We start from the raw sequence: 18994 nt of genomic DNA, 5'->3' as shown, positions 1-18994 counted from the left end.
ACAGATAACTTGTGTATTTGATGTTGTAAACACTGATGAATCAACGGATAGTGTTTGCCCATTGACAGCAATGCTTTCAAGATTTAAGTTGTAGTGAGGCCTGAATGTCCATAGAATAAGCATTCACAAGATTAAATATAAGATTAATTTTTAATTAAGAACTGCAGCATTAATAAATTAATTTTCTTTTTTTTTCATTTGCTTCCTTTCTAGAAAATACTTTCATATTCAAATAACAAGACATATTCCTTGCAGAAACCCAGGCTATTTTTAAAACTTTAATCAGTTTAATGACTTAAAAATTCGTATAATGCCTGAATGCACTGAATAAAAAAAATTTATAGTTCTAAATATTTGCTAATTTTCTTAAAATTCAGTGGCAATAGTAAAGGATCACGATTGAAATCATAATGTAAAAAAGAAGGTAATCAAGCAAACATAATACATGTAATGCCAAACACATCAACAAATCTTAGGTTAGATGAAACTCCAAATTTCCATACCCCAATTGCATGAGACTCCAAACAGTATGTGTTATGATGCTTTTTTTTTAATCACCAGTCAATTATTTTAATTATATCTATCAACTAAAAATATGTTATAGTTAAAGGTGAACAGGGAAAATGATGCAGGACTAAATATGAGTGCTTAAAAGTCCTTTGAATTTCGCACAACTTGTGATTAGAATAAACGTAGAACAAAACTAAAACACTTTAAAATGATGAGTCAAAAAAAATATGGGTCACATCCGCTTAGGCCAAATTACGAAGCAAGAGATTTGTAACTTTCACAAATATGAAAAGAAAACAACACAATAACAAGTAGTAGCTTCAAAGAAAATCCCTAATCTAACAACGAGAATTAAATAGCATAAAGGTGCACTCAAACCCTACGTTTACTAAGCTTTAGCATGAGCAATGAAGAGTCGTCCGTTGTGACTGTGATCAAGCACAAGATAGGGTTAGACTTAGGAAAATATATTAAAAGGGGAAGAAGAAAATCTTTCTTCACGAAGTAGTGGAGATCCTCCACTCGATGCCTTCGAAGTGCTCGTCAATGGCCTCTACCAAATAGATCAACGTACGCTCCAAGTAATCCTCGACAGTGAGATCAACCCTTGGATTCACGTCGAAGAAAGTAGATTGTAGGATGTCGACGAACCCGTCCTCGTCCCATGTTATGCCATAATCAGTCTCTGGATCCGCCATCCATGGATGATTGAACGTAAAATCTACTAAACACTTGATGCACCTCTTGAGTGGTGGCAAAGAGAAAGAAGTTTCTCTTGCACTTGGAGAGGAAATAAACTCCAAATCTCTTCCCAAGAGAAATCTGAAAATAGTTTTAGATTTTTTATTCCAAAAATCTGAGAGAGATTTCAGATTTTAGGAATAGGCGTTGGAAAATTGGGTGGAAGAAACTAAGGCAATAATTCACTTTGGAGTATTAAAGAGGGAGAGAGAGAGAGGCGGTTTGGAGATAGAGAGGGGGAGGGGGCCGGTGGGTTAATGAGGGGGGATTGATTTTCTAATTAATTAATTAGATTATGAAATAATTGGAGGAATTCTGGGGATGGAAATTTTGGCCAAATAGGGGAGATGGGATTTGGAAATATTTCCTAAAGCTAGACTTGAGTTTAGGAAATAATCAAGGGGCATTAATAGGCTAGGAGAGAGGGGAGGCCGGCGGCATGCATGGGCAAGGGGGATTTGATATGAGGTGTCATGCTTGCCCAAATTAGATTTTGGGATTAGGAAAGTAATCAATTAAATCCAATTTGAATTTGAATTTCAAAGAGTTTTAATTTAAGAACTTTCCTAAAATAGATTCACTAAATTAGGAAAGGATTTGAAATTTAAATTTGAATAATTTCAAATTCAAATCAATCCCTAAATTAGCCTAACCAAAATAGGAAATCGCAAGGAGGGTGGGGAGAGGAGCTTGGCCGGTGGCTAGGGAAGTGGAGTCGGCGGCCAAGGGACCGGTTATGGGTTTGGCCGTGAGACTGGGTGGGGATGAAGGGGCTCGGATGAGGGTTTGACCGTGGGGTTTGGATGAGAGGGAGAGAAAGAAGTCGGGTGAGAGGAAGAGAGGTGGTCGGTGGTGGTGATAAGGGAAAGGAGGACCAAGAGCCACCGGTGGTGACTGTTGGGTACAATGGTGGCCTCTCCTAGGCTCCACCAAGATCTCTAGCTCTCTCTCTCAAGCTCTCGCATAAGCTCTAAGAAAACAATTGTAGACGAAATTCTCATAATCATTCATTAACCAAGAAACAACGAACCAAGGGCTATATATAGCCAAGTACAATGGACTCGAGGAAATAAAAGATCAAATTGCCCTTTGGGCTCACACATGACACTTCCCATTAAAGGAGTACAAACGGAAGAATAAACATGACAATAAGCAAATAGAAAAATGCATAAATAATAATAAACAGAAATGACTCAGAAATACAAAGACTCGATCGTGGCCGTAGATCGGAGGCCACGCCTCTGATAAACCTTCCACGAGCTGATATCCCCATCAGAAAATGCCTAGAAACTCGAGCAAGATATTACAAGATCATACTGCCTCACCCATTTCCTAAGTAAGAATTATTACAAAGGCTTGCCTACGTGAATGCCTTACCCTAAGGCGCTGAGTAAGGCAAACTCCGTGCCTTGATATGAGCTGTGGGAGCTAATGCTTCAAGTGTCATTGCATAAAGAGTTGGAGCAAGTATGCACACTTGGAAACAAGTTGATCAAACATAAACATAAGAATTTAAGTTCAAAAGAATTAAATCTTAGAGACAAAAGAGGATGAATCTAAGGAAAATAGAACAAAAATTGAACAAATAAAGGATTATAATTCTAGTTATAGAGAGGATCAAGGTTTAAAATTGTGCAATTGGGTATTGAGACATTTTCGTTCTATGAGTCGATGCATAAGCTTCAAGACGTTTTGAATCATAACCCTCAAAATCAAAAAATTGTGAACAATGAAAATGAAAGTCAAAAGTAATTTTTTATATGATAACCAAATAATATATTAAAAAATGATATATTGACTTCCTATTGAACTATGTAACAACATATTCACATCTCTCCGCTGCCTCATTTGAGTCGTCGCCATAACAAACTGCTCTCTCCCTTGCATCATCATCTATGGAGTCCAATGTCTCCCAACCAACTTTTTCATATATTTTCATCATTTTCCTCTTCCCTAAACATTTTTCATCACCATGAATGTGAGAGTAATACTCCAAATTAAATGAGCTTTAAGAAAATAAATTATTTTTATATATTTTTTCTCTTTATTTGTTTTTGTAGTTAGGTTGTAATATATGCATATGTTCTGTTTATATTACCATCAAAGAAATCAGTATTGAAATCTTCCTATAATTCAGATGGTGTTATCTCCACTTCATTATTTACGAACCACTCATCATCTAATATCATATCCTCACAAATCAAATGGTCTTCGTCATCTGTCAACCCTTTTTTCATGTTTTTATCTTTGAGTCTCTTATTGTACATAATGTACACTAATGAATTTATCCTTAGTGTTGCTTAACGATTTCTCCTCTTCGTGTGCACTTGATTATGTGCCCAAATGCATTCACATCTATATAAAGAGTACATTAATCCCAAAATCAAGTAACATAATAGTCCTAATCCACTCAAGAATAGTAGGCTCAACCTCGTCAGTTAGGTCGCCCCTAACTGCTGGAAGCACGTGTGAAATTTTGTGTCTAAGTATTTGATATTGCAAAAAAGTAAAATGCATGCTTTGGGGATCATCACACATGCAATGAATTTGATTCCATTCCAACATATATGCATGTTTCATTTGAAGACAAGAAGAATAATAATACTACTTGGCTACAGGACAAAATGAAATTGCTTATTTGGTTATTTTCTTCATCATTTAGTAGGAAGAAAAATGGAAATAGGGAGCAAAGAGTCCATTGTTTTCAGCCTACCTGCTCCCTTAAGCAAAAAGACTAGCATTACCACTAAGCTACAGAAAAAAATGTAACCTTCTCAAAAGAATAACCAAGACAAACAAGCTAAAAGTACTATAACTATAAAAGTATAAATGGCCAAAGTATTGTTATCCCACTAAATAACAAAAAATCAAAGGAAAAATGCTAAGGCTAACGCATCAATTGTCCTAACCTTTAGAAGAATTTAAATTAGAGTTTGATTCAATAATGGCAATCGCATTTGGTGAGTAGTATAAGAACCATATATCATTGGAAGTCTTCATGATTTTCGGATGATCCATGAGGTCAATCATATAGGTATTATCACAAAGCTTCTTATTTATTGCAAAAGGGCGAATCTTTCAAGTATTGGTTTGTTATATTTGCCTGTAAGATAGTTCGACAAATTTAAGAGATTTAGCAGAAGAAGTGCACGAAAGGGTTGAAAGAATGTTACCTATGTAGCGAGCAAGCAGGCAAACATCAATAGTGAAGCAAAAAAGTAGATGAACTCAAACAGCAACAAAGAAGCATGTGAAGTCGAACAACAACGTCATGGGTGAGGCAGAGAAGCAAGTCAACTCAACAATGAAGAAATGGAGAAGAAGCTAGCGACTCATTCAGAACTCTATCTCACGTAAAACAGGCGACATCAAACATCAAAAAAAAAATGGAGAAGAAGCAACGCGTTCAAAACTCTACCTTACATGAAGAAGGCGAAGTCAAATAGTAACGAAGAAATGGAGAAGAGGAAAAGCAAACATCGTTTAGGGATTTAGGTTTAATTTTTATAAAAAAATAAATTAAATTGGTGAGATGTATGTCTCACTACAATGAAGCAAAGAACACCTATGCTAAAATGAGTTGTACGCCTCACAAGATAAGCTCAATGAGTGCACCTTGAGGCATTTTTTATCAGAATTGCACTGAGGCGCGACTTGTATTGCGCAATTTTAAACAATGGAGAGAATAACATGCAAAATGAGAAGAGAAAATCAATAGTCGTGAAGATTGGATTATATGTGTATACATGTTACAAAATTAATTAATTTCATAATACTGGTTTAACATAATCTATTTAGGAAGTTTTCAAATATATAATGCAATAAAACCATCAATCAAATTAATTTGTTCAATATAATTTAATGAGATGATGATCATTTTATATTATTCAACAAAAAATCATCATAATTAAACAAAGTTAGAATCATAATATAATTAGTTCTTTTTAAGCGACCCAGATCTCAGTCTGGTGAAAGATTATGGTGGTGCCTAGTGCCCTGGGGAATCATATTTCCTTGGGTGTGCCTAATCTTTTTAAAACACTACTAATATTTTAGAGTATCAAGACATTTATTTCTAGTATGCTTAGCTCCTTGGTTTTCTAGCATAAATAAAAGCTATACAATTAGGCTATGCCTAGCAAAATTAAAATTAAGGATAAAATGCGAGGATCTTCTGCAGTGCTTTCTTACAAGAGAAAAATAGCTGCTGAACAGAAAAATGTAAACTGCATGGCTATAAAACTGCCTTTTTCACAAGGATTATGAATATTACGATTAGTTAAGTTCAAAGCAACAAAAATGCAGAATGTTATCTTATGAACCACATTGGGGCACAGATCAGCTACTGAAATAAGTTAGAAGAGCATAAAAAATTCTTGAATTTTTCAGGAAGATAAGACACAAGAACAAATAAATATACCTAGAAGTTTTTGTATGGGCTGATAAAGAAAATAGGTAATTTAAAGTTAACATAGTGGATTCTGCCTGCAGAGTTTATTCAAGTTGGAAAAACACCAAATGCAACAATCAAAAAGAATGAATGGCAATTTTCAATTCAGAAAGATATAAGTCAATGCTAAATCTAGAACTAAAAATAGAAGATAATCATTGAGAACAAAGTAAATTTACTAATAAATTATTCAAGCTACAACTGATGATGATATAAAAATTCATTAGTTATCATCTTGTTGAAAACATATGATCCGATGCTCAAGAAGTAAAACTATCAGTCAAGTCTCTGGGTGCAAAAAAATATATGGGCATATAATTACGTAGAAAGTCATCTTTTGTTGAAAAATGAAATTCATAGTGATATGTTGTACAATACATGATTCGATGATATGGATTACCTAACAATTAGATGGAAGATAACACTATTAAAGCAATATGTTCTCATTAAATGTTGAACGATGAACTAGGAAAACTAAACAAGAAGATTAACACCAAATGCAACCCCTTTTGTAATAAGCAAGAAGTAATAGGGAGACCAGAGAAGCTAGTTGTGATGCGACAATGAGTCACCATGGCAGTATATAGTTCTCAGCCTTCATTGACTCATTGTGGCTTCTAGACATATTAAATGCAAAATTAATCATTAGTTTATACATTGGCCAAATGCTTTTGAATGATCAGGATGCTAAATTCACTTGCATAAGTTAAATCCAATATTATATATATATATATATGTATATTTGATATTATTCACATAGAGCTTATGACTTCCTATCAAAAAGGCTTAATACTTTGTCTGATTCAGTGAACTGGTCATCAAGCATATTAATTCCTGCATCCAATAATACATAATTTCTACGCAAGTTAAAGGTAAGTTATAAGTATGAGAAATTAACTGTGTAGGATGATAAAGTTGGCCAAGAAACTTCACTTATTCATGCCATTCACATTTTTTTCCATACCTGAGACGCAGTACTCATTGTTAAAAAAGCATCATTTGCATAAAATAGTACTCATCCTCATAAGAAAAAAGTAGTTCTCATCATCATTATTATTCTTATCCAAGCTATTTGCAAATTTATAATTAAGAGAAATATTCATATCCATGCAACATCAACAGCCTAATTGCAATTTTATGAAATTTACTTTTAAGTCTCCATAATATCATCTTTTTACATAATCATCCTAAGGCACTTATCCATTTTGATCAGTCTAACTCGTACAGTTATATCCTCATGTGTATTTTTCTATTTTTCTATATAATATATCCAAAATATATTAATTATAACACCTAAACATTAATTTATCTTTCAATAATATTAATGAATATTGAGATCCACTAAAACTGCAAACTATATAGTATATTCTTTTTTTTTTTTTAAATATTGCTACCAAAATGTTTCTTTGTCAACCATGCATCCTCTTAGACTTCAGAATTTTATTGAAAAATCAATTAAACAAAGCACCAATATCCCAATGACTACCTAAATTTCAATTAGATACAAAATATATTTGGGTGACCAAACCACCTTTATGCAAGGTATTCAATTGTTCAGTTAAAAATTATCAATAAAAAATGCTGAAACACAACAAAAAAGAGTAGCATCACACTTCCCAATTTTTCCTCCAACAGAAAAAGAAAAATCAAATGCTACTTCAAATACAAATGGGTGGTTTGCGGTCACTCTACAAGCACTTCCACTTGGATCTTGGGAGGTTAATGGGAAGGAGTTTATGTATTTTATAAGTACAGCACAAAATATATAGATATATAAAGCAATGTAATGCATTCAAATAAATATCATAGGTAGATGCTATGAACCTATACACAAAGCAAGCAATATAAGATGTATTACAAGGAATTTCATAATGAATTTTGTTCTATTAATGAAAATTTGAGCATAAGAACATATTTAATTCAAGCAATAATGTTTTGCCGGATTTAAAAAGAGGCACTTACTTTGATTGAACAAGTGGGGTATAGACAATACCAGGTTCAACAATCTCTCCGAGAACCAGTATCCCCCCACCGCTATCTGAACCTTTTAAGCAATGAGAAAACACTTTAGGAGCAACTCCTGCAGATGACAACTGTGAGATAACAGACAATTCATGTTGTCCAAATCCAAATATCCCATCAATTGCTCGATCAGATTTGGTTAAATCTCCCGACTGTGAATTGCTACATCTGTTCCAAATAAACAAATGAAGGTGAGTGGTTTAAAAAAAAGGAAAATAAGAATCAAATGGTAAAAATGAATAAATAGCTTTTAAGCTTATTAAAAGTCAAAGGCCGCCTAATTTGATATAAGCATAAAATATCATAATTTTACTAAAAACATTTTTAAATACAATGGATTAGCTTCATTCAAACTCCACTCTGAGGAACTATTACAAGTGCATAGAATTTACCCAAATATAATGGTAGCTGAAGAGTTCAAAGTTTGTTCATTCTCAGTAACTGTGTCAAAATATAATGTGTCAGACACATAGTAACCAGATGTGCCACTTCCATCACCATACTGGAAAGAGTAAGAACAAGGTGAACTTGAAGAATCTGATGAGGAACAAGTTGCCTCTCCAGTTTGGATGGCTGATGTACATCTTTGATCTGAGCATGAGATGGATGAAGATGTAGAGGACTTGTCTGGCTCAAAAGACTCCAACTTGATCTGCAAATTGGTAATTTTTTCTTACAAAATACTTATCCAGAAGATGCTCTGAGATCCAAAATTATAATATGCAAATTGAAGTAAAATCCCAACTACGGTAGTGAATCACCGAAATGTTGGACAAAAGTTATATTAAGATATCCTGATATGTTTTTTTTTTTTTTAATTATTATTGGAAGTAGGGTATCTACCTGTTATCACCCCTAAAAGAGGCACAAGACTGCATAACTAATCCCTCGGTGAGCCTACCGGCAACCAACCCTACAGGTGCAGGGCCACACAGTTATTTTCTCCCAACTTAAGGAGTCACGCCGCATGAGAAAGGAATAGAACAAGGGTTGGGGGATGCTCTCCCACCAACTCAGCTAAGCCCGATGGGATTTGATATGCTTTCCAACATAATGAAATTAAATCCTAAATAACTTAAAATCCCAAATACGGTAGTGAATCAATTCAATGTTGCATAAAAATTATATTAGGATATCTTGATATGCTGTCCAACATATTGATATTAAATCCTGAATAATTTAATTAATTTTTTGAATGTTGGATAAAAATTAAATTAAAATATCCTGATAGACTTTGTAAAGGAATATCCAAATATATTTTGTATCAAGGTAAGAAATCAAAAGCTTAAAGCTAGAACACAGATAAATAAGCACAGAAACAAGACACGGGACCATTTTTGCCTTCTCAAATATTTAAACGTTTTCTAAATGCAACTATTTGTCTTCTATGTTTCATTATCTTGCCTTCTTAACATGATAAAAAATGTATCAGGAGATCTAGTTTCATTTTTTTTCCTTAAATGTTAGTTATTTTCTCATTTTTCAACCCAGCAAACAAATGGATGAAAAGGAAGATGCTGATGGCGCAAAAACCTTACATTTAGCCCACTGCTGGTAGGGCAACCATTACAGGGATTGCAAGTCACCCAGAGGATATCGCTTCCAGTATCAATCTGAACATAAAACTCCTTTGCAGGATTGCCCAGTTTCACACGGGTAAAGTATAGCCTACAAATAACATAAATAAATTAAACCCTGACAACGAAACACAATATAGGATATGTCTAACCCAAAACAAAGAGCTAAAAAATGCCGTAAGCGGAAAAAAAACGATCATTTACCTTTTCCTGATTATGTATGTGCTATCAAGAAACACAATTCAAGGAAAATAAAAATAAAATTAACTTGGTTTCACTTTCCAGAATCGAAATTCAACAACAAATATGTAAAATCACATTGAAAAAGAGATATCCCGAAAGCACAGAAGTCAAGAAGAGGATTAAGAGATCATCCAATCCTCGGAACCTAATAAATAAAACTCATGGGGGCGCAAACGTAACTAAGAGAGAAGGAAGCAAGAAATACCCTACGGTGAAGGGATTCCACGACCCCTCGACAGGGAAATCTACCACGCCGTAACTCGATCGAGCTGCACCCTGAAGTATTCTCCGATGCCGGAAGCGGTCCCGCGCCCTTAGCACCTCCACTGGGGCCCTCGCTGGCATCCCCCTTTCTAGCTGCATCGTTAGCTGAGACCCATCATTCCACGCCGCTGACGGAATAAAGACCAGAACCGCGATCGCCAGCCCGGCGAGGAGTCCATTCAATACCGACAACACCATCTCTCTCCTTCTCCTTCTATAGGAAACAGCAAAGGAGAGGGAACAAAGAGCAAGAATTTTGCCCCGAGCTCCCTCTCAGGCAAGAACTATATAACGTTCATGGCTAGAGCAAGAAAGTAGAGAGAAATCGGAGGTAGGAGACCGAGAAGGCGGCCTCTTTCTTTTTCGTTTCGTACGGTGGACTCGACGTGGGGGCTGAGGAGGGAGGAAGAATAGGAAAGTGAATACGTGAGGCCTCGCGCCTTTGAAATGAGCCGGCAACAGAGGGAAGGGATGATCCGCTGCGTGCTCTCCTACAACAGAGCTTGCTATGTTTATGACGTGGCGTGAAGTTGTTGGCTGTTCATTGTGTTTATTTGTTTTCTTTTGGATTTTTTTTTTCTCACGCAACGTGAAGTCTATATTTTTGGATTAAATTTGAAGAACTTTTATCAATTCTTTATAAATTATTTAAAAATTGACATTTTAGACGGATGATTAGTGTATATATATATATATATAATCTTCAAATGTAATTTTAGTATCATACATTTTTATTAATATTCTTTTGTGCTATAACATTTATGATAAATAGAGTATCATATCAATATTATTGTTGCGTCCTGGAATATTCGTTGTGGTAAAGAAATGTAAAATTTAGTGTCTTAGCTTTTTACGAAGATTCAGAACACAATCAAATAAAAGTAAAGGTGTAGCATACATAAGAGATACCAGAATTTTTATATGAAAGATCCTACAAAAGGAGAAAAACCATATAGTGAACTAGTTTGAATGAATCCGCTAGTGTTTACAGTTGATTACAAATGAGGTCCTTCTTAGAGGGAAGGATTTGGCTTGATGCTGCAAATATACATCATACATTGTGCATTACATGGTGGGAATTAAAAGACTTGATATTGACATGTTTGTTTAGTCAACAGGACCATAGTAGGCAGGTGACGGAGATCATAAAGATCATAGTCGGTAATGGTGGTTGAAAGGACCGTAGTCGACGGGCAATGAAGGTCAAAAAGACTGTAGTCGGGTAACGGTGGCCGGAACCATATTCAGGTGACGATTATCGAAAATATCGTAGTCGGCGGGCAACAGAGGTCAAAAAGGGCGTAGTCAGGTGACGGTGGTCGGAAGGACTGTAGTCAGCGGGTGACGGAGGTCGGAAGGACTGTTATCTGACAACGGAGCTTGTAAGGACCATAATCGACGAGCGATTGAGGTTAGAAAGACTGTAGTTTGGTAGAAAGATTGTAGTCTAACGATAGAGGTCAGAAGGACCATTTATCTAACGATGGAGCTCAGAAGAACAATAGTCATCGGTCATTAGTGGTCAGAAAGATCATTGTCTGGTGACGAAGGTCGAAAGGATCATAGTATACGGCTATATGGAAGTCCAGTGTTAGTTATTGGCTGGATAGAAGTTCGACATCAATTAGGACAGTAGACGATGGTCGACAGAGGTCGGAAAGATCGTAGTCTAGCCAACGACGGAGGTCCGAAATACCTTAGTTTAGTGACGGAGGTCAGAAAGTCTGTTGTCTTTCTACGAAGGTCAGAAGGATCGTAGTTTGCATGCGACAATGGTCACAAACACCATTTTCTGGCGACGAAAGTTGGAAGGATCGTTGTTTGGCGATGGAGGTCAGAAGAGTCGTAGTCAGTGCTCGACAATGGTCAGAAAGACTATTACCTGGTGATATATATCGGAAGAACCATAGTGAAGGGCTAGGTGGAAGTCCGATGTTAGTTATTGGCCGGCAAAAGTCTAAAGTCAATTGTTAGCCGAGCATAATTCCAGCAATAGTTATGGGTTGGGTGGAGGTTCGGCGTAACTCTTATGACATTCGGTATCCGGGTTGAAGTCCGACGACAGTCGGTGGCCGGGCAGAAGTCTGAATGGTCGAAGAGTCTTATGGCAAGAGTACTCCAATTTATCTCTCTTCCTTATCTTCCTTTCTTGGGGCCCCTTCCATGAGGGATGAGGCGTCTACTTATAATTTTCTAATAGTGGCATGGCTAGTAAATAGTGTTGAGAGTTGCTACTTAGCTTTGCATGTTTTACATTCTTGTACTTGTATATTTTTTATGATTACAAATATTATTGTTTTGATTATTATTTTCTCCTAACATATTTTGGAAGAATTGTTTTTGCTCTTGTGTGTACTAACATTTCGGGAAAATCATACTCCAGATTGTTAAAAACTTTAAATAAAGATCATCTTATAATGTTTTTAAAAATTGAAGTATGTATTTTTCATTTTATTGAGTCTGAGATAGTGTGATTGTAATTGAGTAATTAAGCACACACACTTGTGGAAGAGTTTTAAAATTCTCATTTTTTTAATTGATCGTTCAGTACAAACAATGTTCGTACAAGATGATTTGGTCAGTTATATTCCCTATTGAGCAATGGAACGAACATAGAGGGCTAAAATTTTTCTAAGTATAGATCATCAAGATAATAATTTTCATTCGTCCCATCTCGATCTTCTTTATTTTCACCAAATATGAAGTTTGTCTAGACGATAATTTTCATTCATCCCAAGACGATCTTCTCTATTTTCACCAAATATGAAGTTCGTCCAGACGATAATTTTCATTCGTCCTAGAACGATCTTCTCTATTTTCACCAAATATGGAGTTCATCCAGACGATAATTTCAATTCGTCCCAGGACGATTTGCTCTGGATTCACCTAATGTGAAGTTCGTCCAGATGATAATTTCCATTCGTTCCAGGACGATCTGCTCGGGATTCACCAAATGTGAAGTTTGTCCATACGATAATTTCCATTCGTCCAGGACGATCTTCTCTGGATTCACCAAATGTTAAGTTCGTCCAGATGATAATTTCCATTCATCCCAGGACGATCTGCTTTGGATTCACCAAATGTGAAGTTCGTCCAGACGATAATTTCTATTCGTCCCAGGATGATTTTCTCTGTTATGTAAAGTTGTAGTTCATCCTTCTTTTTAATACCAATGAACTTTGAAAAATAACTGTTCATACCGGACGAACTCAGTTAGTACGGGACGATGATTGGGTATGAAGGAAGTTCATACCAATTCATATTGAGTTCGTATGCAACAGTTTTTATATTGTTCGTACGTACGAATTACGATCGTATGGGACGATCCTGGACGCACATATTTGAAAAATGCAGTTTTCTAGACAATTTTTTGTGTCTTTTCTATAAAAGGTCCACTTAAGACTGTCATTTAAACTTTTTGTCACTTGGTCTTCGTGAATAGTAAAGGGAATTTGAAGGAGAGAGTGAGAAAGAGTCTTTGAAAGATATTTCTTACTATTGGAGCATGAAGGATTCACTTGGTTACTCAAAGGTAAGGATCTCTGTGTATACTTTGTGTTTTCTTCACTCTTTACTCTTGTCCTTCTAGATTTCTCGTGAGAAGATCTTTTAAGAAGATCCGATTCTCTGGCAACACTCGAGGAGTGTGAATAGCCGAAGGTTCTCTGCCTACACTTGAAGAGTATGAACAACGGAAGGTTCTTTGCCTACACTTGTAGGGTGTAAAAGGACGACGGTACTCTGTCTACACTTGGAGGGTGTAAAAGGATGACGGTACTCTGCCTACACTTGAAGGGTGTAAAAGGATGACGATTCTCTGCCTATACTTGGAGGGTGTAAAAGGATGATGGTACTTTGCCTATATCACTACAAAAAATAATGGTTATTAGGGCACCTTAAAGTGCCATAATATGTATCTATTAGGGCACATTATATATTAGGGCATCAAACAATGGTGTCACTTAGGTGGCCGTTGGCATAGGGTTAAGGGCATTTTTTTGTGCCTTAAAAACTAAACTTTCATGACATATAATTTTGATGGCATAATCTTCTCAACGACACCTATAAAGTGTCTTAATAGACAAGCTTTTCTAACACCTTCATATGATGGAATTTATTAATACATATGACAAATCTTATGTGTCATAAATATTATATGTCATAATAGGCTGACTTTGCTAAAACATTTATTTGATGGAATATGTTTTATAATAAGGCATATTTAAGTTGCCCTAAGATATATGATTTTCCAACACTTCAATTTAATGAAATAATTTTAATAATATAGCATCATTATATGCCTAAATATATGTTGTATACAATATTACTTACATTCTATTATCAATTAATTATACTAATCATAATATTTCGAATGCAAATAATTAATCTCCAATCAAATTTCTAAATATCTCAAGTACATATGAGAGCTAGCTTACATAAGATATTTTTCTACAAATTAAAAATATAATTCATAAATATAAAATTACAAAAATTTCCCACCTTAAATACAACAAAAATTCTACTTCAATCTTCATATACATATATAATCAATCTACTACAATCGTCACAAAACACATCGCTTGGTTCTTCATGTTAATTAAGATAAAAAAACCAAAATACAAAACAAGTGACAATCTTAGTTTATATTCAGCTCATTAATCTTAGAAAGAGATATTCGTTTAGGACCTTCCAAGAGATGCCCTGCTCGTAGGACACCGATCACCCCCATGCTCTACATGCAGATGCGATAGGGAGATAGGCAAAGCCCTGCAACAAGAATAAGGAAACCAAGTAATTTAAAATATGAACCAAATCATGAAGACAAATCAAAATGTAGCTTTTTAATTATAGTTTCAGTTGCTAAAAGATGACCTGATGCATTATCTTAGGAAACCAAGAGCATAGAAATTTTCAAATAGTGTCATCAAGTATTTTCTCCAGCGAAATCTCTTGGAGGGCAACGAGAGTGGTTTCAAGCAGGTCAAGTCCATCTTGGTTGGCGAAGGTGAACAAGGGAGAAGCATGCTTACAGTTTATATGGTACCTTGGTTAGAAAGTAGAGTTCAAGAACAAGAGAAACCAAACAAGAAAGCTTACCTTGAGAGAACAACACATGATTGCATCATAATAGTGACATAGGAATTTCAGAGTTTCACCAACATGAGTGTCGGTTCTAATGAGTTCAACTCAAGTATGGAACCTGTAACAAAATATTATTCATGGATTAAAAATAATTAAGAAATAAATAAGAGAAGTAGACAACATATTATATAAAGAACGACACAAAACCCAACTTGGTGCTTCTGTATTCAAGCATAAATAAAATACTTCAGTATTCAAGCATAAATCAGGGAATTAAGATGCACAACAAAAATATTTAATGATTTGTAGTAAATAAAATATTTTTTACATAAATAAAATACTTCTTAAAGAAAAGCAAGTTTAGCATTGATAAGAACCTAGTGCATATGACCTGCAGAACACTTTCGAAACACCTAAGCATCAAAATACTGATTATTAAAGATGCAAAAATTAGCAAAGTTCATACTGAAAGGCGTTATTGATCTCATACAAATCCCACCATATTGTAAGCAAAACACTACTACTATAATTTGATTAGATCTTCTGGCCTATTAAAGAACTTCCTCATTCCAATGGTTAAGACCATTAGGACTGTGTGATTGTGATCAGTCCAAGGAGGTAGTCGCTCAGTTACAAATAGTGCGGCGTCGACGGGTTAAATGTCCAGTTATTTTCAAAAAAAAACCTATTTTATTTTCCTACATTTTTTTAATTGGTCGCGAACTCATAGTAGCTTCTGGGCAACGCAAACTCGCAAAGTGAGCAGAAGAAGCTAACGTGCGTGCGGCGCAATGGTACAAATAGAATAAGTTGTTTCTTATGTAAAGACTTCTTCTGTACTGAAATAGTTCTCTACCATAACTGAAGCAGTTCAATAGTTCATGCGTGATTCAAAATTTTCTTTCAGAGAACTGTAAATCATAAGAAAATAACATTTTTTACAAGAAACCATCGGGAAGGGCCAAAACCCCCCTCTCATCGCACATATAGACACCCAACGAAATACAAAACATAAAGATGCACAAAGATACATTAAAGCATTTAATCTATGTTGATTAACACAATAGCTTGCATGAAAAATATCCAACATACATATTCATACACGCATCCAAAAATTTGATTATTGCATCTTGAAGAGCACAATAAAATGCATTTTTATTGATAATAATCAATTATAGACAACTAGAAAAAGGAAATCGTCAAAATGCTGAAAAAAAAACTGGTTATTGTTCATGTTTTCAATAGGATCAAAATGTTTGAGTGAACTTAACACTTTCCAAGTAGTTTGTTGCTGAATGTATTAAGAACCAACTTAAATACAAACACTATCCAAGAAAAAGTACATGATATAGAATTATTCGATTTTAATATAAGCCCAATCGGCACTTTTTTCAGCATAATACACAACTACCATTAATGATATTCTTAGTTCCTATGGACATTCACATATTTCCATGTCCTTATTAACATGCCTTGAAATTTTGCAAGCCTTAAGAAAACTACATTAAGTTTTACCACAATATTTTGATATCTATTCCAATGTCATATATAAATTGCCTCACTTAGTTGTATCTCTTGAAAAGCAGCTTGAAATATGAACTTTTTAAAATTCTTCATGGTTCGAATTTAACAATGCACCCAAACAACTTGGCCATACCTAGAAAAGTGAATCATAAAAGTAGAAAAAACAAACTTAATTGAGAGCATTGGAAGTTCAGGAACAACTCCCGAATACATAAGTAATTTAATTATGGTTTTAACAATAAGATAAAAGCCATGAAAGAGACATAGCTCACTTATTTGGATTTCTCGTTTACAGCATTGCACATACTAGTAAGAGAATATTATATGGCACAGAATAAGAGTACATATACCTTTTATGCTTGAAAAATATTCCACAACCATCACATTTCTGTCCAGTTCTCTGAACATAAATGCTGGAATATCCATGTTTCCTTTGTAGACGTTATGGAATTCATCCAACTCTAAGTCTGAAAATGAATAATAGATCCTATAAGGTTTCCTTCAAGGTTCCAAAGTTCTTCAGCCGTAGCATCCTACCAACAATTGTGTTTATTAATCTCTGAATAAAACGAAGGAATGAGAATAGAAGCCAAAATAGTGTGAAAGTCATATTAATTTGGAGGATAAGCAATTCTAGTAGACTATGAATTCTAGCTTGTGGATTTAGGTGGCGAGTTCATTTGCATTATTAAGTAGGCGGATATGGCTCAATAATTTAAAAAGTTAAATGTTTTCGTTCATTCAAAAAGTAAGGACTGAATCATTCAATACTATATTCTATATCTCCTGATAGAATGAATGTCGGAGAAGCTTCTCTGGATCACCATCTTCACAACGCAATTGATTCAATAGCATATTGTAGCTTAAGTGAAAGGCACTCGTACATGTTGATAATGTAAGGCATCTTGTATTTAATAACAAAAAATGGGCAAAGAGTAATGAACTTTCCCCAAAAATCACAGATGAAATGTTTACAGTAGAATAATTTATATGGTACTATTTAATAAACTCATATGAAAGGGGTTCGAAGCAATGTCTTGGACAAACTGAGGAGCAAAACACAAAGTAATTTATGCACCACAAAAATTCAAGTGACAAAGGACATCTTTCATTTTGAAATAAAATCTTAAAAATAATTTGAGAGAAACATAACATTATTGATTTTTTTTTTTTTAAAGAAGTAGAAGAACTTGAAAACACAGTATAAATAAAAATAAAAATACAGTTATAATTTAATTTCAATATGATTATGTCAAAACAAGAAGAGAGTCAACATTCAAGCATGAATGAATTCAAACATAAAAAACAAATAAAAATACAAATTTAAGAAATCAGCACTTAATTCTTTTTAACATCACTTTTGTTGTTGAAGGCTCCATTTTTTCATCAACCATAAGAATGCAAATACCTCACTGATCAATACTTCGGTGGCCAGTAATAACCACTCATTTGAATATACTCCCCACTAGATAACCATCTGAATTTATCCCCATCAAATTTACAAAAGTTGGTGAACACTACAGTTTTTGCAGGCATATTCAAGCCTAAACTGAACGTCTCTGTAGCAAACAAACACTAAAGTAGAAATTATAATCACCCATCAATATCATCAGAGGTCCATGGAGAATAGATTACTCAAAAAATCAATGCATTTCCATAACCATATGGGGAACAACCTAAATACAGTAGATATCTCAGCAATATCTTCAGTACCCATCAAAAAGCATCTTTACAAAAAGAGCATAAAGTAAGGCATATCAAGTAAGACAAAAAGAGCATAAAGTAAGGCATTTCATGTTCATCTATCAAGTTTAATTTTTCCTCAGAAAATAGTTAGTCTTATCAAATAAGACTCCAGGTCATAAAAAAAATTAGGTAGCAAAAGATTGGCAAAGTTTAAGATCCATCACAACTAACAACCCGGAACTGAAACATCCTAATTTTGATTCACCCATCATTACAAATATAGCAGGAAATCCACTAAAAGTATAACTTAAATAGATCAATTATCAGCATAGATACAGAAGCTAACATCCTTTGTTACAAAATGTGGAAATCCATTAAAAACTAAATAATGAGTTAAAGTAAACACTGTAATAAAAAAGTGAGCAAAAAAATTGAAGTAAAAGATATTTCAATTATCAACAGAACCATAACTTACCAAAATGAAGAAAAAAACTACAAAGTACTTCAAACAAGAGTAATCAGTATGGACAAAAACATCAAAAATGCTTCTAAAACAGTAAAATAACTTGTTGGAAAGTCATAATCTTATAAACAAATTCTATGAACACACACACACACACACACACACACACACACACACACACACACACACACACACACACACACACACACACACACACACACACACACACACACACACACACACACACACACACACACACACACACACACACACACACACACACACACACACACACACACACACACACACACACACACACACACACACACACACACACACACACACACACACACACACACACACACACACACACACACACACACACACACACACACACACACATATATATATATATATATATATATATATATA

General features: G+C 34.6%; 1 protein-coding gene across 1 annotated transcript in view; it reads right to left on the bottom strand.

Moving 5' to 3' along the window:
* Nucleotides 1-10250, bottom strand: part of LOC110093247 (aspartic proteinase-like protein 2) — an 11107-nt gene extending 857 nt beyond the window's left edge. The window contains exons 1-5 of the mRNA XM_028693586.1: nucleotides 9749-10250; nucleotides 9262-9391; nucleotides 8116-8375; nucleotides 7664-7891; nucleotides 10-100 (exon numbers count right to left, since the gene is read on the bottom strand). Coding sequence (XP_028549419.1) covers nucleotides 10-100; nucleotides 7664-7891; nucleotides 8116-8375; nucleotides 9262-9391; nucleotides 9749-10005 — 966 coding nt within the window. The 5' untranslated portion in view covers nucleotides 10006-10250. The remainder of the gene's footprint in view (nucleotides 1-9; nucleotides 101-7663; nucleotides 7892-8115; nucleotides 8376-9261; nucleotides 9392-9748) is intronic.
* Between the last annotated feature and the right edge of the window lie 8744 nt (nucleotides 10251-18994).

This window comes from Dendrobium catenatum, unplaced genomic scaffold (genome assembly GCF_001605985.2).
Source record: "Dendrobium catenatum unplaced genomic scaffold, ASM160598v2 fragScaff_scaffold_325, whole genome shotgun sequence".
Lineage (NCBI taxonomy): Eukaryota > Viridiplantae > Streptophyta > Magnoliopsida > Asparagales > Orchidaceae > Dendrobium > Dendrobium catenatum.
The sequence above is the reverse complement of the archived record's forward strand: the minus strand, read 5'-3'. Positions and strand labels throughout refer to the sequence as shown.